Genomic DNA, 26,286 nt, shown 5'->3' on the forward strand with positions numbered 1-26,286 from the left:
TTTTTTAAAAATAAAGTGTTGCATATGTGTTCCCTAAATATTGTGAGAAATGAATTAACATGATCAGTGTCTTCTCATAGTTGAATATCATTCCTAAAGTTAATTTGAGAAGGTACATTATATGAGAAGTGGTTATCAAACTTGTAGCTCTTCGCATTAATCAATACCCCAGAAGAGGCCCTCAGTTTCAAAATGGTTGCTTTAGGCCTTTTCATACTGCAGATGAGAATGCGCAGTGTGCCAATAATTCAATTCACCACGGGATCTGGGATGACGTTGTTGAAGTGGTGAGAAATCTACGAAGAGCAGGCGGACACATGAGTTGAGAGAAGGCGGTGTTTTTTTCAGAGGCGTAGCAGCCTATTCGGCAAACCAGGCAATTGCTTGGGGCCCCCGAGCCAGCAAAGGAGAGCACGAGCAGATATAACACACATGGTCACCCTAGCGCAGGGGTGTCAAAATCATTTTTTTCGCGGGCCGCATTGTAGTATTAGCTTCTTTCGGAGGGCCATCATGACTGTCAACCCAAATCAATGTATGAGCACCTCACATTATATACAGTAAAAGCTACAAAACAAACTGACAAATAACTCGTTTTCAAATCAGACGAGTAAGAACTGGTCAAATTTAAAAAAAAAAGATATTAATAAAAGTGAAGACAATTTGCAATTTTAGTAATGACACATGAATTTGATGCACAATTTGTCTCCGGGGGCCACACAAAGTGAATTGGCAGGCCATATCTGGGCCCCCGGGCCTTGAGTTTGACACCTGTGATTTAAACCCTAGTTTGAAACCCTAACTCTAGTATGAACCCTAGTTTAAAACCCAAGCCCGAGCTTTAAACCCTACTTTGAAACTCTAACCCTAGCTTTAAACCCTACTTTGAAACCGTAACCCTAGCTTTAAACCCTATTTTGAAACCCTAACCCTAGTATGAAACCCTACTTTGAAGCCCTATCCCTAGCTTTAACCCTACTTTAAAACCCTAACTCTAGTATAAAACCCTGCTTTGAACCCCTAACCCTAGTTTGAAACCCACGCTTGAAACCCTAACCCTAGCTTTGAACCCTACTTTGAAACCCTAACTCTAGTGTGAAACCCTACTTTGAAACCCTAACCCTAGATTTAAACCAGTGGTGTCAAACTCTTTTTTTTCGCAGGCCGCATTGTAGTCATAGCTTCTTTCGGAGGGTTATTATGACTGTCAACCCAAATAAATGTATGAGCACCTCAAATTATATACAGTAAAAGCTTCAAAACAAATTAACAAATAACCCGTTTTCAAATCAGACGAGTAAAAACTGGTCAAATATTTAAAAAAAGAAGCGATTATTAAAAGTGAAGACAATTTGCAATTCTAGTAATGACACACGAATTTGATGCACAATTTGTCTTTGCGGGCCACATAAAATGATGTGGCGGGCCAAATCTAGCCCCCGGGCCTTGAGTTTGATACTTGTGCCCTAGAGGAAGAATTCACCACACAATGGCAGTGGGTAGTTGAATGTTGTAATGACAATTAGCCAAAGTCAAAATCGCGCCTCTCGCTATTGCCGTGTTTTCTGGTCTACAAGTCGTAGTTTTTTTCATAGTTTGGCCGGGCGTGCGACTTCTACTCAGGAGCAACTTATGTGTGAAATTATTAAAACATTATATAATTTCACATGTTATTTTCCCACTAAACTGTAAAAGGGTGCTCTAGGCCTATGGAATAATTGGAACTGCAACTGACGATGAGTCTGACGTAACCGACGTAGAAGAGGAAGCGCAGCATCTTCTACTTCCAGGGTTAGCAGAGTTGTTTATAAGTGACACAGAGAATGAAGATTTCCTTTGATTTAATGATTTGGAGTGACACAGATGGTTCGATAAATCTTTATTTGTGCTATAGTTATTTGAATAACTTAATATGTTACATCAGGCACGTTAGTTCCTCGTTTATGTTTATGTAACGTTCGCATACCGTACCGTTCAGCCTGTTGTTGCCTATTCTATTTTTATTTTAAATTGCTTTTCAAGATTACATGTCTGTTCTTGGTGTTGGATTTTAAATTTCCCCCCAAAATGCGATCGCGGTTTGCTTCCTGTGCGCGCCGTTTGATTGACAGCTCCGGCGCACTCCTTTAAGTGTGCCTCGCGTCGTACGAGTAGCCGTTACGCAGCGGCACGGCGACTAACGGTCGCCAGCAAATGTATTTTGTTGTCTGTAGTTTTTGCATGATTTGAATGAGGCAAAATAACATGCTTTTTCTCTCGAATACAGGACTGTCTCAGAATATTAGAATATTGTGATAAAGTTTGAAGGAATAGGGTCAAAAGACACAAAACCCGCCTAGCCACAATAACAGATACGCTCACATCTCTTTGGATAAAGTATATAAGCAGACAAGTATATTCATGGAGTCAACCAATAAAGCAGACATAACTAGACATTCTTTGATATAAGATAATAACAGAGGTTGCTACAACTTCACGATTCAATATGTATTTCTGTGCACTGCAAAATAAATGTCTTTTGATATGTTGCTTAAATAGCTTAATGACCCTTAAGGAACTGTGTAATGCAGTGGTTCCCAAACTTTTGCAGGCTGGCGCCCCCTTTGGCTCCCCAGTGAATTCCTAGCGCCCCCCCCCCCAAGGCATTTATATAAATAAATAATACATGTATATAAATAAATAAATAATACATTAATAATATCATTACCAATACGTTGAATTAGTGGGAGCACTGAGTTTGTTTCTCAGAAACGAGCCGGTCCCATCTAGACGTAATCGGAGACAATGACACCCGAAGTGATTTAAGGTTTGTCTTTTATTGCAGGATGCTTGGTCTCCATGTGTTGAAGCAGTTTTGAATGCTTCACTGCCTGGTTAGTTAGCCTGTCGCCACATATTAGCTTTGCGGGCTCGACTGGGGAAACATGTCACGTGACCGGGACGAGTGTCTTGACCTGAATTAATTGATCGTCGATAAAAAAAAAAATTCTGTGCGGCTTGGCGGCCCGGTACCAAGTGACCCACGGACCGGTACCGGTCCGCGGCCCGGTGGTTGGGGACCACTGCCCTAACCAGCTCAACACAACACAACACGGCGCGTTCTGGCGAGTCCCCAATTTCATGTTGACTTGAACTCAAGATGATGTTGACCGCCAGAATGCGGTTTTTATTATAAGATAAAATTCTGAACATTACAAGCTTGAAATTACAAACCTGAGCTTTTGCTTTTGTAGTCTATGCTGTCGGATCTGACTGGGCCAGAGCGGCGTGTTGTGTACAAATCGACTGCCGCCCCCCTACCGCCCCTTTCTTCCTCACCGCCCCCCCAGATCTTTCCACCGCCCCCAGGGGGGCGGTACCGCCCACTTTGGGAACCACTTGTGTAATGCATGCCTGATGTTTGTTCTCTAAATCATGGACACGGCCAGAGTCGTCTTGACCGTACAGTACTTGATTATATCTTGTGTTTTGATTAAACGTCATATGTCGCCTAATGCGAGACGCCAGCTTTTCGATTACTACTGAACGCTCTGCACAGAGGGAAATATTTTGCCTAACAAAGAAAAGATATGGTGGGAAGCATGATTAAACTAAGAATATAATGATGTGAGCAAAGACATGGAGTATCAAAAGAACTAACTTTGCATAGTCAGGGAACAGTAATAGATTAATGATGTTACAGCCAAAAAGCTCACATAAATTCGTACAAAATGACAAAAGTGAAAGAATGAGGTACGACAGTATATGTGCAAGGATGGAGGAGAATGTTTACAGGAAGGTCACTCGGAGATAAAAACCAGCTGGTGCCAGAAGGAGACAGCCAAGGACTCGGCCAAAGATGATCACCAAGGCCGAAAGACGGGATGGAAGACAACAGCCCCCACACACACACACCGAATCGTCCATAACCCGCACCCACTCCCATTGAATCAAACTCTACTACGAACTCGCCCCACCCCAACGACTCATCACCCATCAAACTCGCCCCACACCGGCCTGGGCAACTGAATATAAGCTCACCAAAGAACCTTGAACGTTGCCTTTTCTGAATGGAGACTTTCTGCTCTTGAAAGGCCCAGCGCTGTATTGTACTTTCCTGAAAACAGAGCTTTCTTAACAAGAATTATGATTGAACTCAACCAACCTGTGTAAGTCTAATTTCTGCTTCAGTGTCTTTGCATTTTCCTAAATCTGAAGAAATTAAACGAGCACGCAGTGAGTGAATTGGATAACAGGTGATTGGCAATGGCTTTTGCCGTGAGGCACAGATAGCGCTCCCTAAATTGTGGACCAAATCCAACAAGTTCTTAATTTTCTGTCATGCAATTAAAAAAACAAAAATGTCATACATTCTGGATTCATTAGAATCAACTGAAATATTGCAAGCCTTTTGTTATTTTAATATTGCTGATTATGGCTTACAGCTTAAGAAAACTCAAAAATTCCTATCTCAAAATATTAGAATGTTTCCTCAGACCAAGTAAAAAAAAAAAAGATTTATAACAGCAAAACAAAATCGAACATTTGAAAATGTCCATTAATGCACTCAGTACTTGGTTGGGAATCCTTTTGCACGGATTACTGCATCATTGTGGCGTGGCATGGAGGCAATCTGCCTGTGGCATTGCTGAGGCGTTATGGATGCCCAGGATGCTTCAATAGCTGCCTTTAGCTCATTTGCATTGTTGGGTCTGGTGTCTTTCAGCTTCTTCTTCACAATACCCCACAAATTCTCTATGGGGTTCAGGTCAGGAGAATTGGCAGGCCAATCGAGGACAGTAATGCCATGATCAGTACACCATTTACTGGTGGTTTTGGCACTGTGGGCAGGTGCCAGATCATGCTGGAAAATGAAAATCATCATCTCCATAGAGCTCTTCAGCAGACGGAAGCATGTAGTGCTCTAAAATCTGCATTTACTCTGGACTTGATGAAACACAGTGGACCAACACCAGCAGCTGACATGGCTCCCCAAACCATCGCTGACTGTGGGAACTTCACACTGGATTTCAAGCAACTTGGATTTTGCTCCTCTCCAGCCTTTCTCCAGACTCTGGCGCCTTGACTTCCAAATGAAATACAAAATTTGCTTTTGTCTGAAAAGAGGACTTTGGACCACTCTGCAACTGTCCAGTGCTTCTTTTCCATAGCCCAAGTCAGACGCTTCTTCCGTTGTCTTGAGTTCAGAAGTGGCTTGACCATGGGAATACGGCTATTGTAGCCCATTTCCCGGACACGTCTGTGAACAGTGGCTTTTGATACCTGGACTCCAGCTTCAGTCCACTGTCTTTGAAGCTCCCCCAAATACTGGAAGCGACTCTTCTTCACAATGCTGTTAAGGGTGCGGTCATCTCTCTTGGTTGTGCAGCATTTCCTGCCACATTTCCTCCTTCCAACAGACTTTTTGTGGATGTGCTTTGAAAATGCACTCTGTGAACAGCTTGCTCTTTGAGAAATTTCTTTTAGTGTCTTACCCTCCTGATGGAGGGTGTCAATGATAGTCCTCTGGACAGCAGTCAGATCGGCAGTCTTCCCCATGCTTGTGATTTAGTTTACTGAACCAAGCTGAGTGTTTTTCAAGGCTCAGGAAACCCTTGCAGGTGTTTTGAGTTAATTAGACGATTCAAGTGATTAGTTGAATACCCTACTAGTATACTTTTTCATGATATTTGAATATTTTGAGATAGGATATTTGGGTTTTCTTAAGCTGTATGCCATAATCCGCAATATTAGAATAATTAAAGGCTTGCAATATTTCAGTTGATTTGTAATGAATCCAGAATGTATGACATTTTTGTTTTTTTAATTGCATTACAGAAAATAAAGCACTTTATCACAATATTCTAATTTTGAGACAGTCCTGTATATTGTTATAATCATTTGTTTCAGATGTAATTATTTTCTGTATAAAAATTAAATTTGGTGTTCAAAAAGTATTTTTTCAAACTTGAGTCTTGAAAAAGAGGGGTTCGTCTTATAATCGGGGGTCGTCTTCTATTCGGGCCAATACGGTATATGTCTTTTTCTTTTATTATGCATTTTATGGCTGGTGCGACTTATTCTCCGGAGCGAAAATACGGTACTCAGAGTGCACGTTCTTCACTCTTTATTCAAAGAGCACGTTTGGAAATTCATACTGATGCCCATGCACTACTTTCCTTGATTTCCAAATGCATCAGTGTGTTATGTTCCATCTTGTACTTCTAAATGCACCCGAGCACCGTGTCCCCAGTTGGAGCCACGAGTGCAAGCACTGGCGCTCCGTTTTTGGTGCACTCTGAATCTCCGAACTGCTGAATCGTGCAACGAATTGAATTTTCAAGCTGTCAAACTTCAACCAGTGTGTGTTCAGAGTGAATGTCCGAATGCCCCCTAAGTATCCAAACAGCCTCACATCTCCCAACAAAATGAAGAGGAGTTATCCTTCTTGCAGTAAAAACAAAAGAAAAAAGGAGGAGCAGAAAAGAAAGCAAAACAGCAGTGTGATATGTTACTGTGTAGTTTTATGTCTCTCATCTTAAAGTAGCCTCCCTGCTATTGCATGCCAACAATGACAAATAAATAGCATTACGATACTAGCGTTCAGAAGATAGTCAATTAAGAAGTCACTTTTGAATCATACTTTTAGTTTTTTATATTTGTTTTTTTAATGATCAAACTGTGAAACTTATGAGGTATGCTAAATTATTGACTTCTGTTGTGCCAGAACGTTGTCATTTCTGTGTTCACACACACTGTGCAGCCAGTCAGTGAAATACTAGTATCTTCCATTTGCCAAGTTTAGTCAGCACTGCTTTTTATGATGTTAAACTTTATGAAGCAATGCTGTACTGAACAGTTAACGCAGTTTTGTTTATTTATGTGAAATAAGTGTAGGCAACATTTGGTAAATATTGATTTTTAGTTCCGTAAGTTGTATTAGATTTAACTGCCACAGTCGGGTCAGTATCAGTATGATGCTAGCAAAGAGTGATTAGTCTCATCTATACTATCATCAAGTATATTACTCATTTATTTTTTATTGGATCACTAAGATTTATGCTTTAAAATAAAAAAAATACAATAATTGACAAGTAATGTTGAGTGTTAAACAAGGCTTTGGACTAGTGAAAAATACAAATCACACGGGGATGGGTTAAATGCAGAGGACAAATTTCACCACACCCAGATGTGTGTGTGACGATCATTGGGACTTTAATCTTTTAATCTTAATCTTTAAATACACCTGTCAGTGCACAAACAAGATTCTCAGTTCTTTCTCGGTTGTATCTTTGAGATGAACTCTTGGAAAACAAATCATCTGGCATGTTAGGTTAATTGCAGGTGCTCATTATTATCACGAACAGCAAGCACACACATGTACTTCGCTTTTTAGTCATGGATACCAATGTTTGCTTGTCCAAACACATGCCTTGGCATGTATAGGTCAAGCAAGCAAGATCACAAACAAATGAATGTGAGCATGCTCTGTCATTATTCACACTGGTTTCACAGCGGTGTGGGGGTTCTTGGGGAGATCTGCTCTTTTCTCAGTGCACTGACATGCTTCATTATCTCTTTTGACACCACCATGCCTACTGTAATTCTGCTTAAAATCTACTAATCACTCCTGAGGCTTTCTTGGCGTGTTTCAAAAAGACCCTGCAGCGGCTTCACATTTGACTTCTCGGCGAAGAAATTGCCAGCAGTGTTTTCACCTGTCAACTTTGTGGGAAAGTGGATGAGGAGACATGACAGCGATTATTTCTATTCTATCGCCATCTATTCCACCGTCCTCAAAATATTTTGACTCTGTTTGGAAGCCATCTTTTTCTGACAAGAAAAGGCAGGGGCTATTATGCATGAATCATCACATCTTAAAGTAAATATTTTTAGGAGATTGGAGTGGGGTAAAACAATGACGGTACTTGTAACAATCTTGGCCAAATATTAATTTACTTAATATGTTGAACTGGTTGTGGTGAGGCGGGATCGATTCCACCTCCGACCCTTCCTGTGTGGAGTTTGCATGTTCTCCCCGTGCCCGCGTGGGTTTTCTTCGGGCACACCGGTTTCCTCCCACATTCCAAAAACATGTTTGGTAGGCTGATTGAGCACTCCGAATTGCCCTTAGGTGTGAGTGCGAGTGTGAATGGTTGTTCGTCTCTGTGTGCCCTGGCTGGCAACCGGTTCTGGGTGTCACCGAAGTCTGCTGGGATAGGCTCCAGCACGCCCGCGACCCCCACTGGGACAAGCGGTATAGAAAATGGATGGATGGATGATTGTAGTGATTTTACTGTTCTTAGTCTATAAGAATGTACGATAACAGCTCTTTCACTTATTGATCCAAAATTTTCACAGTTTAGTAGAGTTAAGCAATCAACAATTATTCAAAATACTGTCTTTAAGTACCTACATTCATTGCATATTTTTCTGTCACGGAGCAAGCACAAGTGTCTGTTGTAATGCTGGGAATCGTTTCTTTGCATAAAGTGTTCCATGGAAAGTTATGTTGCACATTGTATTTTGGTCATTGCCCCATGGATTTAGGAGCACGCTATGGACAGAAGTGGAGCAGCTCCTCGAGACAAACAAACAACTGCTGTTTGACAATATTAAAGCTCATTAAGAAATTCATAAATGTATCAAAATATTCATTCTGAATTCTGCTCATGCTACCGTGCAGACAGTGGAGTGGTAATTCTTCATATTTCGAATGCAGGGCATCACAGGCCTGACCAGAGGAAATACATATTTTCTTTAAGAGTTGATGGTTTTCCCAAGTAAACTGTGGGGATTTGGCTGTCTGCCCTCATCCCTCATGCCAACTCTCTGCTAGGACTTCTCATTCCATGTGTGTTTGCACGAGTGGAAACTACAACCTACACTGGAAAATTAGAGCTTTGTAGCTGCCAAAAGTCATGTTCTTTATGTTGCTTTCATGAGAAAGTTTCAAAGTGAGAAGTGAGTAGGAAGGGATTTTAGAAAAAGTATTTCCTTCCTCGCTTACGGGGTTACTTGCAATTATTTTCTTAGTTTATGGAAGAGACCACTGTGAACACATTTATATTACTTACGCAAACAAATGAATTAACATAGGACCATATAACAATACAACAATAGTAAATGTAGTCTTTTTTCCATTTAATATAGACATTCTTATGTGCAATGTTTACATGCTATTGATTACATTAATCATATTTGTTACCAGAACACATATTATTAATAAATTCAATAGCCATATAATTATGGTTGGTGCTTCATGCTGCAAGTTTAGCCATTAAACTAAAAAAGAAAACTTAAGATGGCTTAGTTAGATTATATTCCACTTTCAAAGATAAATAAAAGCAAGGCAACGTTTGATCAAATATTTGTTTACCAGAAAAAAGAAGAAAAACACCATCAGCAATTTAGTTTACGTGTACAAGTCACAATTTTAGACGCAAATTATAGTTGAGAGCATTATTACATTGGCGCAAGAACACCCAGATTATTCTTTATTATGCTCAAGGATTTAACAGAGAAAAACTAGGTCATGAACTGCTAAAATAAAATCTGTATTTTTAGACTGCTGTGTTAAGTACTATCATTACAGTTCCCAAGGAAACTGCATTTTGGGACTGAATGTGCCTGTTGCTCTGATGTTTGTGGTCATGAAGTGTTTTGAACGTCTAGCATTAGACGACCTGAAATCAAGTCAAGTCAGTTTTATCTATGCAGCCCTTAATCACAGAAACGTCTCAAAGGGCTTCACATACCCAATGTTGACAAACATTAATGACATCCCCTGAGCTTTACCCACAGGAGGGCAAGAAAAAAGGAAAACAAAAAAAATCTGGGGAAGAAAATGAGATAGTTTGAGAAAGGGGCCACCGATGGGGGAATACCCCTTCCAGGATGACTAAGCTGCAATGGCTGCCGAGTGGGCAACATTTAATACACAATTAATATGAAACACTGCGATTGGCTGGCAACTAGTTTGGGGTGTCCCCTGCCTAACGCCCGAAGTCAACTGGGATAGGCTCCAGCGCACCCGTGACCCTCGTGAGGATAAGCAGTTCTGATCATGGATGGAAGTATTGATGATATACTCCTTGAAGTTTGTCAATCTAGTCCAGAGATGATGCAGACAACATGAATGTAAACTTCATCTGAAAAACCTCGATGGTTCAGCTCAGGATTATTCTGGTTATCTGCCAGTGCAGAAGATCATCCTGAAGCTGAGCGGACATTCTCTCCGGGACAAAACTCTTTCATTTTTTTGCCATGCGTTATGGCGCAAGAGGCTAAGAGGTTTCATAACTAGAAATAATAATAAACATTTGAATCTCAATGATTATTCACATCCACTTAACTTAGGGACAGTGGCACCCACTTCCGTGTTAACATTCAGATTTAGTCTGAACTTGGTATTTTTTCCTTGTCCTTTATTTAATAAAAAAAAACTTATATACGTAAGCAGGAAGAAATAACTACAAAAAACACTATGTATTGGCATGCACACGCAAGACAAAGGAACCTATCTTTGGCAGTCTTTCATGTTAGTGTGCCAAAAAGGTCCTTAGTTGGCACTTGACCAGCATCAGGACGATTACACTGGCGGACAAAAAACACTTCCATCTGTCGTCAATCCGCCCTTTTTCTAACTTTGTCAATCCTCCTCCTTTGTCTGCAAAATGGGCGTATGTCCAGGACAGACGGACAGACCGCTCTGTCCCTGGGATGGAATGCGTACCTCTGTCGCAGGACATACGGAATCTTGTGGAGGCCAGGTCTTGTGGCGGCCAAAGGACGTGCAGCACCAGAGCAGCTGGTGAGTGCCGGACATGTGCAGAGCAAGAACGGATAGTGACAGGAGGATGCATTCCAACAGGGGACAGGAGGGGATTGCAAGATATGCTTAGCTGTTTCCCGGTGGTTATGAGACTAAATCTGCCCACCTGTGCAACCAGGATATCTATACTAAATGTTAGGTACTGCAGAGCATCCTTTAATGTGCTTTAATGTTTTCCGGTGAAGCAATTCACCTCAGTATAGAATAGCAAATAGGGGTCCATTAGTGGTATAGTTGTTCTGTCAGGCTCAGTGGTTTGCATGCTAGCGTGAACACCCAGATCGAGAGTAGCAAAAAAAGACCAAAAAGAATATTGGCAACAAGGCATATAAAAAATAAAAAAAATATCAGAATCATTATTTAACATGGATCGGACATTGAGGTAGTGGAGAACTACAAATTCCTGGGTGTTCGCCTTAACAACAAACTGGACTGGACTGATCACACCCACGCCCTGTACTAAAAGGGCCAGAGTCGCCTCCACCTGCTGAGGAGACTGAGGTCCTTCGGTGTGTGCAGGGCTCTCCTCCGGACCCTCTATGACTCTTTGGTGGCCTCAGTCATCCTCTACGCTGTGGTCTGCTGTGGTGGGGGCAGCACTGACCGGGACAGGGGGAGACTGAATAAGATGTTCAGAAGAGCGAGCTCTGTCCTGGGCTGTCCCCTGGACTCCATTGAGGTTGTGGGTGAGAGGAGGCCGTTGATTAAGCTTAGATCCATCATGGACAACACCTCTCACCCTCCATGAGATTGTGCGGTCTCTGAGCGGCTCCTTTAGCGGCAGACTTTTGCACCCTCGGTGTAGGAAGGAATGGTTCCACAGGTCCTTCATTCCCTCTGCTGTCAGACTTTACAACATGCATGCCACCTGATAAAATGAATGTGTTTCGTCTCTGCTAGCAGCACTTGTGTTTGTCCTTCTCTGTTATTTACCCTTTTTTGTGATTCTGGCACTTGTTTTATTCTTGCACTCGTATTATTCTTGCACTCATATGCACTGCTGTGACAAGTGAATTTCCCCGCTGTGGGATGAATAAAGTTCTATCATCCTCATCATCATCATCATGCAAAAGTCCCCAAATACCAATGGAGCCTATTTGTAGCACAGGAGGCCAGAATCACTATAACTGACATCATGACTTGACAAGAACAATGACCAGACAAGGATGGGAAAAAAAACAGGTAACAAAATAAAAACAAACTGAGGCGATAGCAAGGAGCAACTGGACAAGACCCAAGTGGTCACAGGGAGCCAATTGGTTTACCCATGGGACTGAGCTGATGAGAACAGGTGGAAACAAAACAAGAACATGAAAAAAAGCCAAGCATACTCAAAACAATGCAAAAGTCCATAAATTCAGCTCATGAGACTTTGAGTGTTCAATAGACACTTGTGAAAAACCTTTGTAACTCGATGGTTGTATCTACAAATCAGTCAGCTGGGCAAGCGCCATGTCTGCTCGGCACAAAAAGAGGCTGAACAAACAGGTAAAAAGAGCCAGCTCTCTCCAATGCTCCACGTTGGTCAACCCTGCCGAGCCCTTCCAGGACTCTAACAGCACCACACAGCACCTACACTGTGTGAAGGAGCGATTCCGCCATTCCTTCCTGATTGCACTTGACAGAGATTATTACGAAGACATTGGATGATTTGAGCTTTTTTTATTTTGTGCAATGTGTTTTCTTTGGACACTGTTTTCATTCCTGAAAAGTCGAATCCCAATATTTATAGCCTCTTATTTATTTATTTATTTATGGCCTATGCTTGGCGCGCATACCAATGCTTACATTTTATGTGTTCTCTTTGCATGCCGTTTTGTATTTTTTGTATCAACTATTGTTGCTGAAACAAATTTCCTCAATGTGGGACTTTATCTTATCTTAATAAAGCATCTTATCTTTATCACAGTCTCATTTAGTGTTGCTACATAAAACTGAAAACACAGACTGCAACAACTCAACAACTATGTACCTCAGTAGTATCAGATAAAACTCTCTTCTTCTAATACTACCATGGCACAACACCTTTTCCAACTCCTTTTTTCTGGTAGGAGGCTATAAAACACTATGCCAAAATCACGACCAGACATTTGAACAGCTTTCCCTGCCATGCCTTCAGCTTTTGTAACGATTGAGTCATAAATTCACTAACATTTACCATCTTCTCTCACACTTCATCATCAATTTAGAGCACAGGTGTCAAAACCAAGGCCCGACAGCCAGATTTGGCACCCAACATCAATTTATCTGGCCTGTAAAAGAAAATCCTTTGTGTCAACTTCTAATATCCTGACTAAAATCCATACAAAAATTTCAAATTGTTATTTGTAATAAAACAAGATTTTGCAAGAATTTGTTACCATTTTTACAATATCTTCGTCATTGAACAAACTATTTATTTTCTCATTTCAGCACTAGTAATCCGAGCGGCACAAATGGAACACTGGTTAGCACGCCCGCCCCACAGTTCAGAGTTGCACGGTTCGATTCCGGCTCCGGCCTTCCTGTATGGAGTTTGCATGTTCTCCTCGTAACCTGTGTGGAATTCCTCCGGGTACTCCGGTTTCCTCCTACATTCCAAAGACATGCATGGAAGGCCAATTGAACACTATTCAAATAACTATAACATAAATAACACGTTTATCAAACCATCTGTGTCACTCCAAATCATTAAATCCATCGATCAAATTCGTCCTCCTTTCTGTAAACAACGCCGTGTGTGCAGCGCGCCGCTGACGTCGGACTCATCGTCAGTTGCAGTTCAAATTATTCCACAGGCCCATATAACGACAAATAACTATCATATGAACAACAATATTATCAAACCATCTGTGTCATTCCAAATCATTAAATCCATCGATCGAATTCCTCGTCCTTCACGTAAACAACGCTGCGTGTGCGCCGCGTCGCTGACGTCGGACTCGTCGTCAAATACGGTTCAAATTATTCCACAGGCCCATATAATTATAAACAACAATTTTATCAAACGATCTCTGTAACTCCACGTCATTAAATCCATCGATCGAATCCTTCGTCCTTTATGTAAACGCCGCGTGTGCGCCGTGTCGCTGACGCCGGACTAGTCGTCAGTTGCAGTTCAAATTACAGTAATCCCTTGCTACATCGCGGAACGTTTATTGCGGTTTTACTACATTGCGATTTGTTTTTCCAAATAAAAAAACAAGATTCAAAATAAAACTTTTAAATTAAGGAATTATGGCACAAATGTTGCCCACTCGTCAGCAGAATGCGGGGGTGCCCACACAATTGCAGGGCATACACTTGTACCTTTTTATGAAATTTTTTTATATTAATAAGAGTTCTAAAAACACATTTAAGAGTGTTATAACTTGTTAAAGAAATATCAGTATTATAATAAAACAGTTCTAAAAACATAATTACAGTATGTACACTTGTACCTTGTTATTAAAATTGTTATAATAATAAAAGCTGTTCTAAAAAGATATTTACAGTATGTGTTAAGAATTCTGTTATTTATGTTATTCAGCCGTGCTTTGATTTGAGGTAGGGTGCTTTATTTTGAAGGCCGTTTTCAGATGATACCATTTCAAATCATTAAATCTCCTGACTCTGGAAGTCAATGAATGGAACTCATTGTCAGTGAGGCTCCAATTATTCCACAGCCATAGTGCGCCCTCATGCGGTTTAAAGTGAAAATAACATGTGAAGTGATCAACTTATACTAGTAAGCAAGTAGTGTGTTAATGATCAAGTAAAAACCTGTGAATAATTTCTGATTATAAGTCGCCCCCCCCACCCAAACTATGGAAAAAAACGCGACTTATAGTCCGAAAAATACAGTAATAATATGATGATACAATTAAACAGTGGTTTCACCATCACTTTGAAGGAAGCCGTAATTGCAGAGGCCGGTGACCAAAATGAGTTTGACAATTTGTGCCAGTATCATTGATACTGACTTAGTTTTGCACACTTTCTGCTGCTGATGAGAATTTTACTCAACTGAATTATTATTTCTTTAAGATGTTCCATCTCTACATCTGTGTATACTTACGTATATAGCCTGTGTATCAACACTTCAATGCAGTCCAATCCAACCTTTGCAAAAAATGATGGAATTGTCTGAGCTCGCCAGCTAGCTTGATAATCGGGTGCGAGGGGGAAAAACACCGTAAAGCGCAATCATGTCCGTTCATTCTCAGTGAATTATATTGGTTTTGTCTGCCTTTGTGCTGCCACTTAAAATTGTGTACTGAATATATGCAATTGAAAGGCTCAAACTCTAGTCTTGAGATACCAATTGTAACACAAAAAAATAAAATGTGAATTTGTTGAACAAAATACGTACACCTAGGTAGGTATGCAATTACAATGTAATTGCACATTTCCATTTGGTTAAAAAATTTATAGTTGCATCATAAAACAGACACAAATGTTACGGCAATGTTTGTGTTAGCATAAAAAAAAAATCCTGTCATGGCATTTAAAATAAAATTACTAATGCTGCATATGAGGGTTGACAAATTGACCCTACATTCTTCCATTAATGGGTCAAAAATGACCCATATTAGAATCACTGTGTTTTTATGCCATTTTTTTCATTTTGGTAGAGAGTAATTCACTTCTATGATAATAGGATATTCTATCTTGAACCACAAAACAATGATTTCATCTTTGAAATATCTTTATTTTGAACTTCTTTGAACTTCATTGAAGTGATATTTATGGCAAATGTCTTCAAATCTTCCAACAGCCATAGTGGCCTTGTACATAGGATTATGTAGGAAACTTCCAAACAGCGCATAGACTAATACATCTCAGTTCTTCTCACTTCTGGCAAGCAGGATCAATCCAATGAAGGCGATCAAATCTTCTTTGGTGACATTTTTACGTTCTCTATCTTTTCTCTCCGTCCTTTCATGTTCATGCACTTCATCACCTCTTGAATTACCGTATTGGCTCGAATATAAGACGATGTTTTTTGCATTGAAATAAGACTGAAAAAGTGGGGGTCATCTTACATTCGGGGTCTAGGCATTGTACCCATTCACTTGTGCGCAGCGGTAAGTTAAATGTTGCGGGTATCGACTGAGTATGTTGCCGTGATTGTGTGCGTCTTTGACACAAAGTGAGTATATACTACTGTCCACTGTTGTGCCATTTGTCCGATCACGGTTTGCTTCGTGTGCGCGCTGTTTGAATGACAGCTCCAGCGCGCTCCTTTAAGTTTGCCTCGCATCGTACGAGCAGCGTACACGCATGACTAACGACTAACGGTCGCCAGCAAATGTATTTTGTTGTCTCGATGACTTATGTTTGGTGTGTTGCCGAGAGTATTTCATTTATGGTTATTTAGTATAGCGCAGGGGTGCTCAATACGTCGATCGCGATCGACCAGTCGATCGCCAAGCTACTACTGGTTGATCGCATGACGTTTAAAAAAAAAAGAAATTGCTGTATGCTAGAATCCAGCCCATCGCTTGATTGACATACAGGTAGGCCTGTCGGAAGGCAACCGCAGTGAACCGCACATGTGCAATAGACAGTGACTACAACCCCTCCCCGCAGCATGTTTAACGGCCGCGCACACACAAACCGCCAAAGTTTATAAGCTAATCAACGCACGCACTCGCTTTTTTCTTTTAAACAAAAGAAAGTTTATGATAAAATGAGTGGGGTTGCTGGACCAAGTAAGAAGCCAAAAACGTATCACTTTCATACGGAATGGGAGTTGGACTTTTTTCTCACAATGTCATTTTCTAAGTGCGTTACAAAAATACACGCACTATATTATTTATTTATTTATTGATTCATTTATTTATTTTATTTATTGTAGTGGGTAGATCTTTGTGACTTGGTCATTTTAAAAGTAGCTCGTAAGCTGAAAAAGTTTGAGCACCCCTGGTATAGCGGAACCGTTACGCGCAGTTAGTTATGTAATGTGTGCCGTCTACTAGTGTTGTGTGACGTCAGACGTTGACCGTCGACGTATTTCTGTCTGTTGCAGAAACACACACACACCCCACACACCCTTCATACAATAATCACACACACAAGAATCACATTCACACACCCAAACACTCACCTATGTACACTACACACACCTGCTCTCACATCCTTACGACCAAACTGTGCCTAAACCCTTTTGCCAGTTTGCCTGTATGCCCCTATGAGCCACAGTGCCTGTTACGTTTTTGCCAGTAATTCAGTAAAGCAATAAAACTGAACCACGTCTTCCCTCCTGTGCTCTGACCGACACCCGGGGGCAAAAAGAGCATAACCATCCGAGCCAACCCCCTATACAGTCCTCAGGCTCCCCAACAATAGCGGTAGCAGTTTGCATTATTTTATTGCAATGTTTTTCCTTATTCAGATTTGTTTCAAGACTACAGTTAGACTTCACTTTGATGGTTAATGCAGTTACAGTCAAACCTCGGTTTTCGACCACAATCCGTTCCAGAAGGCGGTTCGAGAAGTGAATCGGTTGAATTCCGAATCTATTTTTCCCATTACAAATAATGGAAAAAAATTTAATCCGTTCCACGACAAAAAAAAACGCCTTTTTTAAGCATTTCTTCATTTGCGCATTTTTGTCCGATCGCGCAACTGCAGCGCACCGCCAAACGTGCAACCGTAGCTCGCCACCGACCGCGCAACTGGTCGCATTATTATGACAGAGCCGCCGCTGAAATTTAGAAAATATTTTTAAAGTCCTGATGTACTTTCCAAAATTTAAGTGGACCTCAGTGCGCAGAGAGCTTAATTTGGTCCGATCGCGCAACCGCAGCGCTCCGGGCACTCACTGTCGCACTGCTTTAGAGCAGGGGTGTCAAACTCAATTGCACAGGGGGCCAAAATTCAAAACACACTTCAGGTCGCGGGCCGAACAGAACAAACATTTATTGAACACACTAAAACTAACTTTTAACATAAATATAAATACAAACGGACAGGAATGTTATTCTGGAATAAATAAACTTAAACTTTAAATAACTTAAAATATCTTGATCTCCATATATATCCAGTTAAAATTATATATAAATTTTAAATAAAAAACCTAAATTTTAAATATCCCAAATGATTTTACTCTCCATAAAAATATCTCCTGTCAAAATTATACAAGATAGAAATATGAACATGCTGCAAAACAAAACAAAACCTGGAAATATAAAAACAATGTGCTTTTCAGCAATAACAAATAATGAATCAAAACATTCAGTTTTCTTTGCTCTTATGCCATTTTATTTGAGCCGGATGATTGGCATCTTTTTTTGGCAACAAGTTGGTTTATGTTTGGTGTGAGGTCCCGTGTTGTGGAGACTCTCAGGATGGACTGAAGGTGCTCATCAGTGAGACGACTCCTGTGTGCTGTTTTGTTTGTCTTCATCACTGAGAACAGCTTCTCACACAGATATGTGCTACCAAACAAGCACAAGGTTCGAGCCACATGTAGACGGAGTTGGGACATTGCTGCGGGAATGGAGTGAATAAACTCTGTGGGCCCTGCAGTGTCGTACTTTGACTTTAGCGTCCCATTACACTGCAGCTCAATCAGCTCCATCTGAATCTGAACAGGTGCAGATTCCACGTCGACGGCAAATGGGTTGCGAAACAACTCGAAATTCTTCTTTTGTTCCTCAAAATCACCAAAGCGCCGTGCGAACTCCGTGCGCAGTGCGCTCAGTTTAACAGCAAAGTGCGTATTTGGGAACACCGTTGTGCCGACTTGGTTCAGCATTACTTGGCAACAGGGAAAGTGGGACAAGTTGCACTGAAGCATTTGTGTCTCCCATAAAATCAGCTTCACTTGAAATGCCTTCACTGCGTCATACATGTCAGTGATCATGCGGTCACGTCCCTGGAGCTGGAGGTTTAAGGCATTGAGATGTGCGGTTATGTCAGCTAGAAACGCCAACTCACATTTCCACTTTTCATCCCGTAAAACGGTGGAGTCTTTGCCTTTACTGTCCATGAACTGACAGATTTCGTTGCTGAGCTCAAAAACTCTGTTGAGAACTCTCCCCCGACTTAGCCAACGCACCTCTGTATGATAAGGAATGTCGGCAAACTCTGAATCTATACTCCGCATAAAGGACTGAAATTGCCGGTGATTTAAACCTCTCCTTCGGATAAAGTTTACGGTTTGCGTTACAGTGCTCATTACATGGTCCATCTTCAGGACTTTGCCACACAGTGCTTCCTGGTGTATGATGCAGTGGTATGTTGTTAACTCACCAGTACAGTTCTCCTCCTGCATCTTTTCTCGCATCCTTCCTACTAGTCCACTTTTCTCACCGCACATAGCCGGTGCTCCATCAGTTGTAAGACCAATAAGTTTCTCCCAGGGCAGTTTCATGTCGGTTACACTTTGACATACGTTTTCAAAAATGTCCTTTCCGGTCGTTGTCCCGTGCATCGGTTTAATGTCCAATATTTCCTCAGTAACACGCAAATCGGAGTCCACCCCACGGATGAAGATGGCTAGCTCTGCAATGTCAGTCATGTCAGTACTTTCATCCACAGCAAGAGAGTATGCAATAAAGTCTTTGCTTCTTTTACTCAACTGTGTTCTTAAATCAGTGGCCATCTCACAAACTCGATCAGCAACCATATTTCTACTCAGGCTTACATTTGCCAGCATCTGCTTTTTGTCTGGACAAATGATGTCGCACACCTTGACCATGCAGCTCTTCAGAAATTCTCCCTCTGTGAATGGCCGGCCTGCTTTGGCGATCTCCTCTGCCACGATGAAACTCGCTTTCACAGCAGCTTCACTTTGTGATTTTGCACGGGTGAAAAACGTCTGCTGGAATGTCAGCTTCTTCTTTAACTCTTCTACCTTCTGTATCTTCTGCTCTGCATTCAGGTCTTTCAGGTTATCCAGATGTTTTGTTTCATAATGCCGTCTTAGATTAAACTCTTTCAATACAGCCACATTAGCGCCACAAATGAGACAAACGGGCTTACCGGCAATGTCAGTAAACATATACTCAACCTCCCATCGGTTTTTAAAGGCTCTGTTTTCAGAATCAACTTTTCTCTTCGGCATCATGAGGGGCTAGCTTCGCAATAACTTGCAGCAACAAGCACTTGACCTGATTGCCGCGGAAAAACGCGAAAGCACTGCATTATGGGATCTGTAGTTTATTGTGTTATCATCGCTTCATATCGTCGGGCCATTAGTAACAATAATATAAAATGATCTTGCGGGCCGGATATAATTGCATGCCGGGCCGGATGTGGCCCGCGGGCCTTGAGTTTGACACATATGCTTTAGAGCACAGGTGTCAAACTCAAGGCCCGGGGGCCAGATACGGCCCGCCACATCATTTTATGTGGCCCGCCAAGACTAATTGTGTATCAAATTCGTGTCATTACTAGAATTGGAAATTGTCTTCACTCTTTTTTTTTTTTTTTATATATATTTGACCAGTTTTTACTAGTCTGGTTTGAAAATGAGTTATTTGTCAGTTTGTTTTGTAGCTTATACTGTATATAATATGAGGTGCTCATACATTTATTTAGGTTGACAGTCATAATGGCCCTCCGAAAGAAACTATGACTACAATGCGGCCCGCGAAAAAAATGAGTTTGACACCCCTGCTTTAGAGCGTCTTTGTGTTTTAGGATGGCTTTACTGCTCCCATTTGCTTTCTTTGGAGGCATGATTAGGTGTTAATACAATCCTCAAAGTAACGAAAATCCAATAACGAACGGAGTCAGTCGGCATCCAGGCCGCGCGGTCGGGTTTTCTCACGTCCTTCCGGCTCATCTCGCGAGATTCGACCTCGGAATTTTCTTCGACAACCGAAGCAAAAAAATCTCTAATTTTTCGTTCAAATTCCGATTTGTTCGACGTTCAAAAACCGAGGTTTGACTGTACTTGCAATTTTGTTTTTTTATCACAGTAGATTGGTTTATTTACATTTCAAAAACCAGAAGCCATTCATTTACAAATGTGATTGCACTTTAGTTTACATATTTAAATGTTCAGATATTAAGATGTGATAGACAGTTTTTGCATGATTTGAATGAGGCAAAATAACATGCTTTTTCTCTCGAATATATTGTTATAATCATTTGTTTCAGATGTAATCATTTTATGCATAAACATTTAATTTAGTGTTCAAAAAGTATTTTTTCAAACTTCAGTCTTGAAAAAGAGGGAGTCATCTTATAATCAGGGTCGTCTTATATTCGGGCCAATACGGTATATTATCAGTGATAAAGAGCTCTGATGCATCTTTTGGTGAGACAGTAGTGCTTGTGCAGGCCTTGATCGATTTCTGAAGATATTAAGGCTCTGTGCTCTGCCCTGGGTGGAAGGTAACTCACTCCAATAAGAGCCCTTCTGACTCATTGTGCTGGACATGATTTGGACCCTTTCTTCTTCAGAGGATAGAGAAGAGGAATCTTCTGAGTCAGACTGATCCTGTTCAGTTGGATTTCCTGGTGGACAACTGCAACTACCACCTTTGGGTTCTTATCATCAGAAATTTCAGACTCTGAGTCCAACCCTGTCACTGCCTTGCCATCATCCATCAGCATCTGTAGAACCATTTCAGCTGTACAGTATATCTAGCAGATATGACACCTTGGAAACAACACGAGTAATGTTTTCAACGATTGAAATAAACCAATATGTAGCTATATAAATAAATACAATCACACATACATACACACGTATAGTAATGCTAGCTATGTCTTAGGTAGCTAGCTAGTGTTAGCTACTTATATAGTAGGATAATTTGTAGATAAATAACAGTCATGAAAGACACACACACATTATTATTATCATTATTCATATCATATTATTATGAAGATTATACTTGCACGTACCAGGTCTTGCTGTCTAAAATAATCGTCTTGAAGGGTGACACTTCTGATCTGAGTTGTCTACAGTTTATTTATTCCTAACAACTACAGTTGATAAAAATCAAACATTTCCATTGGATTCCATAGAACATACACTTATGGAGTTTGGGGTATTAACACAAAAACTAAAATTTTTAAAAATACATAATAAAAGATACCTTATTTTCTGGATTCTAAATCGCTCCGGAGTACAAATTGCACCAGTCATAAAATGCATATTAAAGAAGGAAATTACGTAAATATGTTGCACTGGTGTATAAGTCGCATTTTTGAAGGAAATGTATTTGATAAAATCAAACACCGAGAACAGACATATCATCTTTAAAGGAAATTTAAAACAAAAATAGAATAGAGGCAACAACAGACTGAATAATTATACGGTATGCCAACGTTACATGACACATAAACAACGAACTGAAAACATGCCTGACATAACATTAAGTTATTCAGATGAGCATGGCATAAATTACATGCTGACAAGTTTACCAAACCATCCGTGTCACTCCAAATCACTAAATCCAATTAAACTAAAAGTGTCACTTTCAAACAACTCTGCTAACTCCGGATGTAGAAGATGAGGCGCTTCTTCTGCGTCGCTTACGTCAGACTCACCGCCAAATTATCAGCACAGGCCTAGAGTGCCCTCTTGCGGTTCAGTGTGAAAATAACATGTGAAATGATATAATAATTACACACATAAGTCGCTTCAGAGTATAAGTCGCACCCCCGGCCAAACTATGAAAAAAATGTGACTTGTAGTCCGGAAAATACGGTAAGTTAAAAATGTAAATGCCATTACGTCAAAAACATGTTTTTTGAGGAATACCTGGAATATGAAAAGGTAACATTTTTTTATTATGACGATATCCAAAGTCCGGCCCGTGGGCCAAATTCGGCCCCCGGTCAGATTTCATATGGCCCGCAGCTTCGGTCTTATAATGTATTATTTATGGCCCTCCTGCACTGTCAGACTGAATAAAAAAAAAAATCAGGAAACTTGAAACTGTAATTTGTCCTATTACCAAAAGGTGGCAGTGCCACCCCTCTCTGCTCATTTCTGCCATGGCGACTGCAAAGAAAATGAGGAAATGTGACATTGAGGGCCGTCGCTTTCAAGAGAAATGGGAATTACAATACTTCACTGAAAATCAAGGCAATTGTGTTTGTCTAATTTCTAAAGAGACGGTTGCCTTGTTTAAGAATTTCAACCTAAAGAGACACTATCAGACTCAACATGCTAACACATACGACAAGCTAACAGGGATTGGCCGCGCTGATAAAGTGAAGCAGCTCCTAGCTGAACTGGCATCACAACAGCGATTCTTCACGCGGGGCTGAGTCAAATCAAAAGTAAATATTACTTAATATTAAATATTACGAAGTGGCCATGTTAATACTGTTGATGTTATGAACCTGTAGACGTGACACAAGAATTACTTTCTGAAAGATATTGTAAATGACAAGAGCAAAATTCACTTGTTTTAAATTTTAATAATAACAGACAACTTTGCATTACTTATAACTCCTGTTTAAAATGTTCATGAGGCAAAAATAATTTTAAACTCATGTAAATGTAAGGTATTTCATAGTTTGTTCAATGTTATCGGACTCTTCAAATATGAATGAAAGGCAGAATTTGTGTTTTTAGAGTTGTTCACATCTGCCTGAATGGCTTGTATGTGGTTATTTGTCATTTAAAAAATAAAGACAAGTGGGCCAATGAGATTTGCTTTATAACTGTGTGTATTTGCATGAAATTTTTGTAGTTAAAAAATGTCCGAAAAACTATTGGCCCCTTCACTTTATCAAATCGGGCCCTCCTTGCAAAAGGTTTGGACACCCCTGATCTCAGGGTTGGGGAGCCAATGATATTTCAAAGGATCTGCAAAACAAAGCAAACCTTTCCACAAAGATTCTTCAGAAAACACAGAAACATTCACTATACATTCCCTGTGTGGGACAAAGGAGAAATGTGGAAAACAATTCTCAGGAAGAAAAAAAAAGAAAAATACAGCAAAATTAATTAGCTAGCCTGGCAGCTGAGATCCAAGCTTAATTAAGTGCAGGTATCACCAACAGGTAGCTCCCAAGGACCACATGAGTAGCCCGTTGGCCTGTTTTGGAAATCGCACAACAGTGATGGGACATTAAGATATCCTTGCAATAATGTAAACACGATCATTTAAAAAGTGAGCATTAGCAACGATTTGTATGTCTTAATTATGAATATATATAATATTAAATATATAATATATTATGTATATATATTATATAATTATATAATTCATTATATATATTATGTATTTATAATATATATAATTAATTATATATATTATGTATATATACATACGTATATATATATAAAATCATCTTCTATTAGTTATTTCATAAGTGTGAATCAAATTAGTAGTCATTTGCATGAATCAGTATCCAAGAAGTAGCTCTCAACTTCAAGAAGGTTGGTAACCTCATTTTAGGGCTATCCTAGTCACTTGTCATATGGTGCCTTTCCACTGTGTACTCATTGACGCCGCTCTAGTTACGTTTTCCATTTGAAAACAGTAGGAAAAGACTTCCAGATTGAAATCATCAGTTGGAACGCCACATGCTAACAAACAAAAACAAAGAAGAGCAATGGTGTCTCATTTCCCAACATGTGGCTGTTGGTTACAGTAAGAACACATTTTATTCCATAGGAAACTGATAATATGTTGCTGCTGTAGAATGGAGTGTGTGTAATAACATAGTAGGCGACAATGTTGTGCAAAGGAACACAACTGGGTCACTAATATTAGCTCGGGTACTCAATTTTGTCATTTCTCACTGTGTTAATGATAAATCTGCCCTACCAAAGAATATACAGCTGCGGTTTCTGTCACTAGAGTAGTATCAGATTGATGCTTGGATCTAGGTGAAAAAGTAAGATAATTTCATGGTAGGATCATGGTAAACACACATTACATGGATATTTGTGTTAGCTAAAAGAACATCACATTTTAAATGCAACAAACAAAATCAGCAACCCTGTGCAAGTTTGGACATCAGAAACATAAACAACCACAGTGACATTTCATTCATGCAAGACACTGTACTGTACACTTATTTGGCTCTGTTGTTGAGGGGATATTTTTGCTCCTATCCAATCCAATGTCTCATCTGAAAGTCGGAGGTGAACAGTATGGTGCTGTCACAGAATGACAATTGGGAATTGGCTCCCCTGTCAATCACATTTTTACCCCATGTACTGTTAACTCTCAGGTCTTGGCTCAAAATGTCATTTTAGATTTCAGCATTATTTATTCTGTATGTTACTTTTTTTTTCTTGTGTAAGGGAGGTTTGTCATGTTTTTTCTTGTGGCAATATTACAGTACACATTGTACATATGTTTTGTATTTGTAGACTCTTGTATACTGGCTTGTTTGTTTGCTTTAATCCAATGGGTGTGTCTTATGGTAATTTTATTTATTGATCTTGCTTTTTTGCATACCTTTTTTGTTCTTGTTTATCTTCTTCAAACAGTAAGAATGGTAGGATAATGGGGTAAATAGTGGAATGGGGTGCACTGGAGAATGCACTTGTTACCGCTGGAGTCAAAGAGTGAGTAGGCTTTGCACACACGAGTTAGACCACTGAACTAGCATTTTTATTTTTAATGGCTTAGTTTTTTTTAAGAAAACGCCAACGTGAAAGGTAACCAAAATCGAGCACAGCCAAACGTTCTGTGCACTACACTTGCTAATATAGTCACGCTTGCACGTGCAGGCACGGTGAGTGGGCTCCATCAAAATCTACCTTTGTCAACAGTCCAATACAGTCTAACAATTTACTACTTAATGACACTGAAGCTACCTTGAGACCGCAATCGGGGAGACCTTCGTCTTTAGAACCGAAGAGCGCAAAACACACAGAAAAAGATGCACACCTGTGGCTCCAAGCGGATAAATCACAACTGACCCTCTCTGTCATTATTCCGTTATAGTCATAGAAACAATCACAACAACAGTGTTAAGGAAGGGTAAATTCTTACCGCAGTGTTGTAAATAATCTGTGTCTCTGAAATTTAAGAGTTCGAAAGCCTGCAGTGATGGAGCAGATGTGCAACAGCGGGTGCCGGTAGCCGACCGAACAGTCATTTCTTGACTGGGAAGCACAGAGGCGCGCTTCTATTTACTCATACTGGAGGGAAGACACGCCCACTGCGTGTCTGTATGGTGCTTGTGTGTGCGCGTGTGCATGTATGCGCCCCCTTGTGTGGGTGCGTGTGTGCGTGTGTTGGTACCTGTACGATGAGATCTGAAGACAACAATACTTTGTACAAACCTTTACAAATTCCTGCTTAAATGTTTTTTGTCCCTCATTTTTTATGCTGGTGGTGGTGGTGGTGAGGGGGGGGGGGTGATTAGGGGTAAATGACATTGTGAAACCCCGACTGTCGTTTTGTTTTTGAATTTTAAAAAGGGGACAGCTGAGAGCACCAACCACTTAGGCAGGCTGCATACCAAAAAAACTAGTGGGTTTTTTTTTTTGTCAAACTGCATGAAGTGCTACAAAACAGCTGTGTATGCTCACATTCCACATTCACATGTGGAGAATGAATGATTGGATGTTATGTCAC

General features: G+C 40.3%; 2 protein-coding genes across 2 annotated transcripts in view; both read right to left on the minus strand.

Annotated features, from left to right (window-relative positions):
• The window catches only part of LOC119120154 (cell migration inducing hyaluronidase 1), a 202,252-nt gene extending 176,423 nt beyond the window's left edge, over positions 1-25,829 (minus strand). The window contains exon 1 of the mRNA XM_037246786.1: positions 25,699-25,829. The gene's annotated coding sequence lies outside the window, so the exon portion shown is untranslated. The remainder of the gene's footprint in view (positions 1-25,698) is intronic.
• LOC119120870 (general transcription factor II-I repeat domain-containing protein 2-like) lies at positions 18,027-19,905 on the minus strand. The gene has a single exon (XM_037248096.1). It carries the CDS (start codon positions 19,845-19,847, stop codon positions 18,027-18,029), a length of 1,821 nt encoding a protein of 606 aa, XP_037103991.1. The 5' UTR covers positions 19,848-19,905.
• Positions 25,830-26,286: the final 457 nt, after the last annotated feature.

Source organism: Syngnathus acus, chromosome 3 (genome assembly GCF_901709675.1).
Source record: "Syngnathus acus chromosome 3, fSynAcu1.2, whole genome shotgun sequence".
In the NCBI taxonomy this organism is placed as follows: domain Eukaryota; kingdom Metazoa; phylum Chordata; class Actinopteri; order Syngnathiformes; family Syngnathidae; genus Syngnathus; species Syngnathus acus.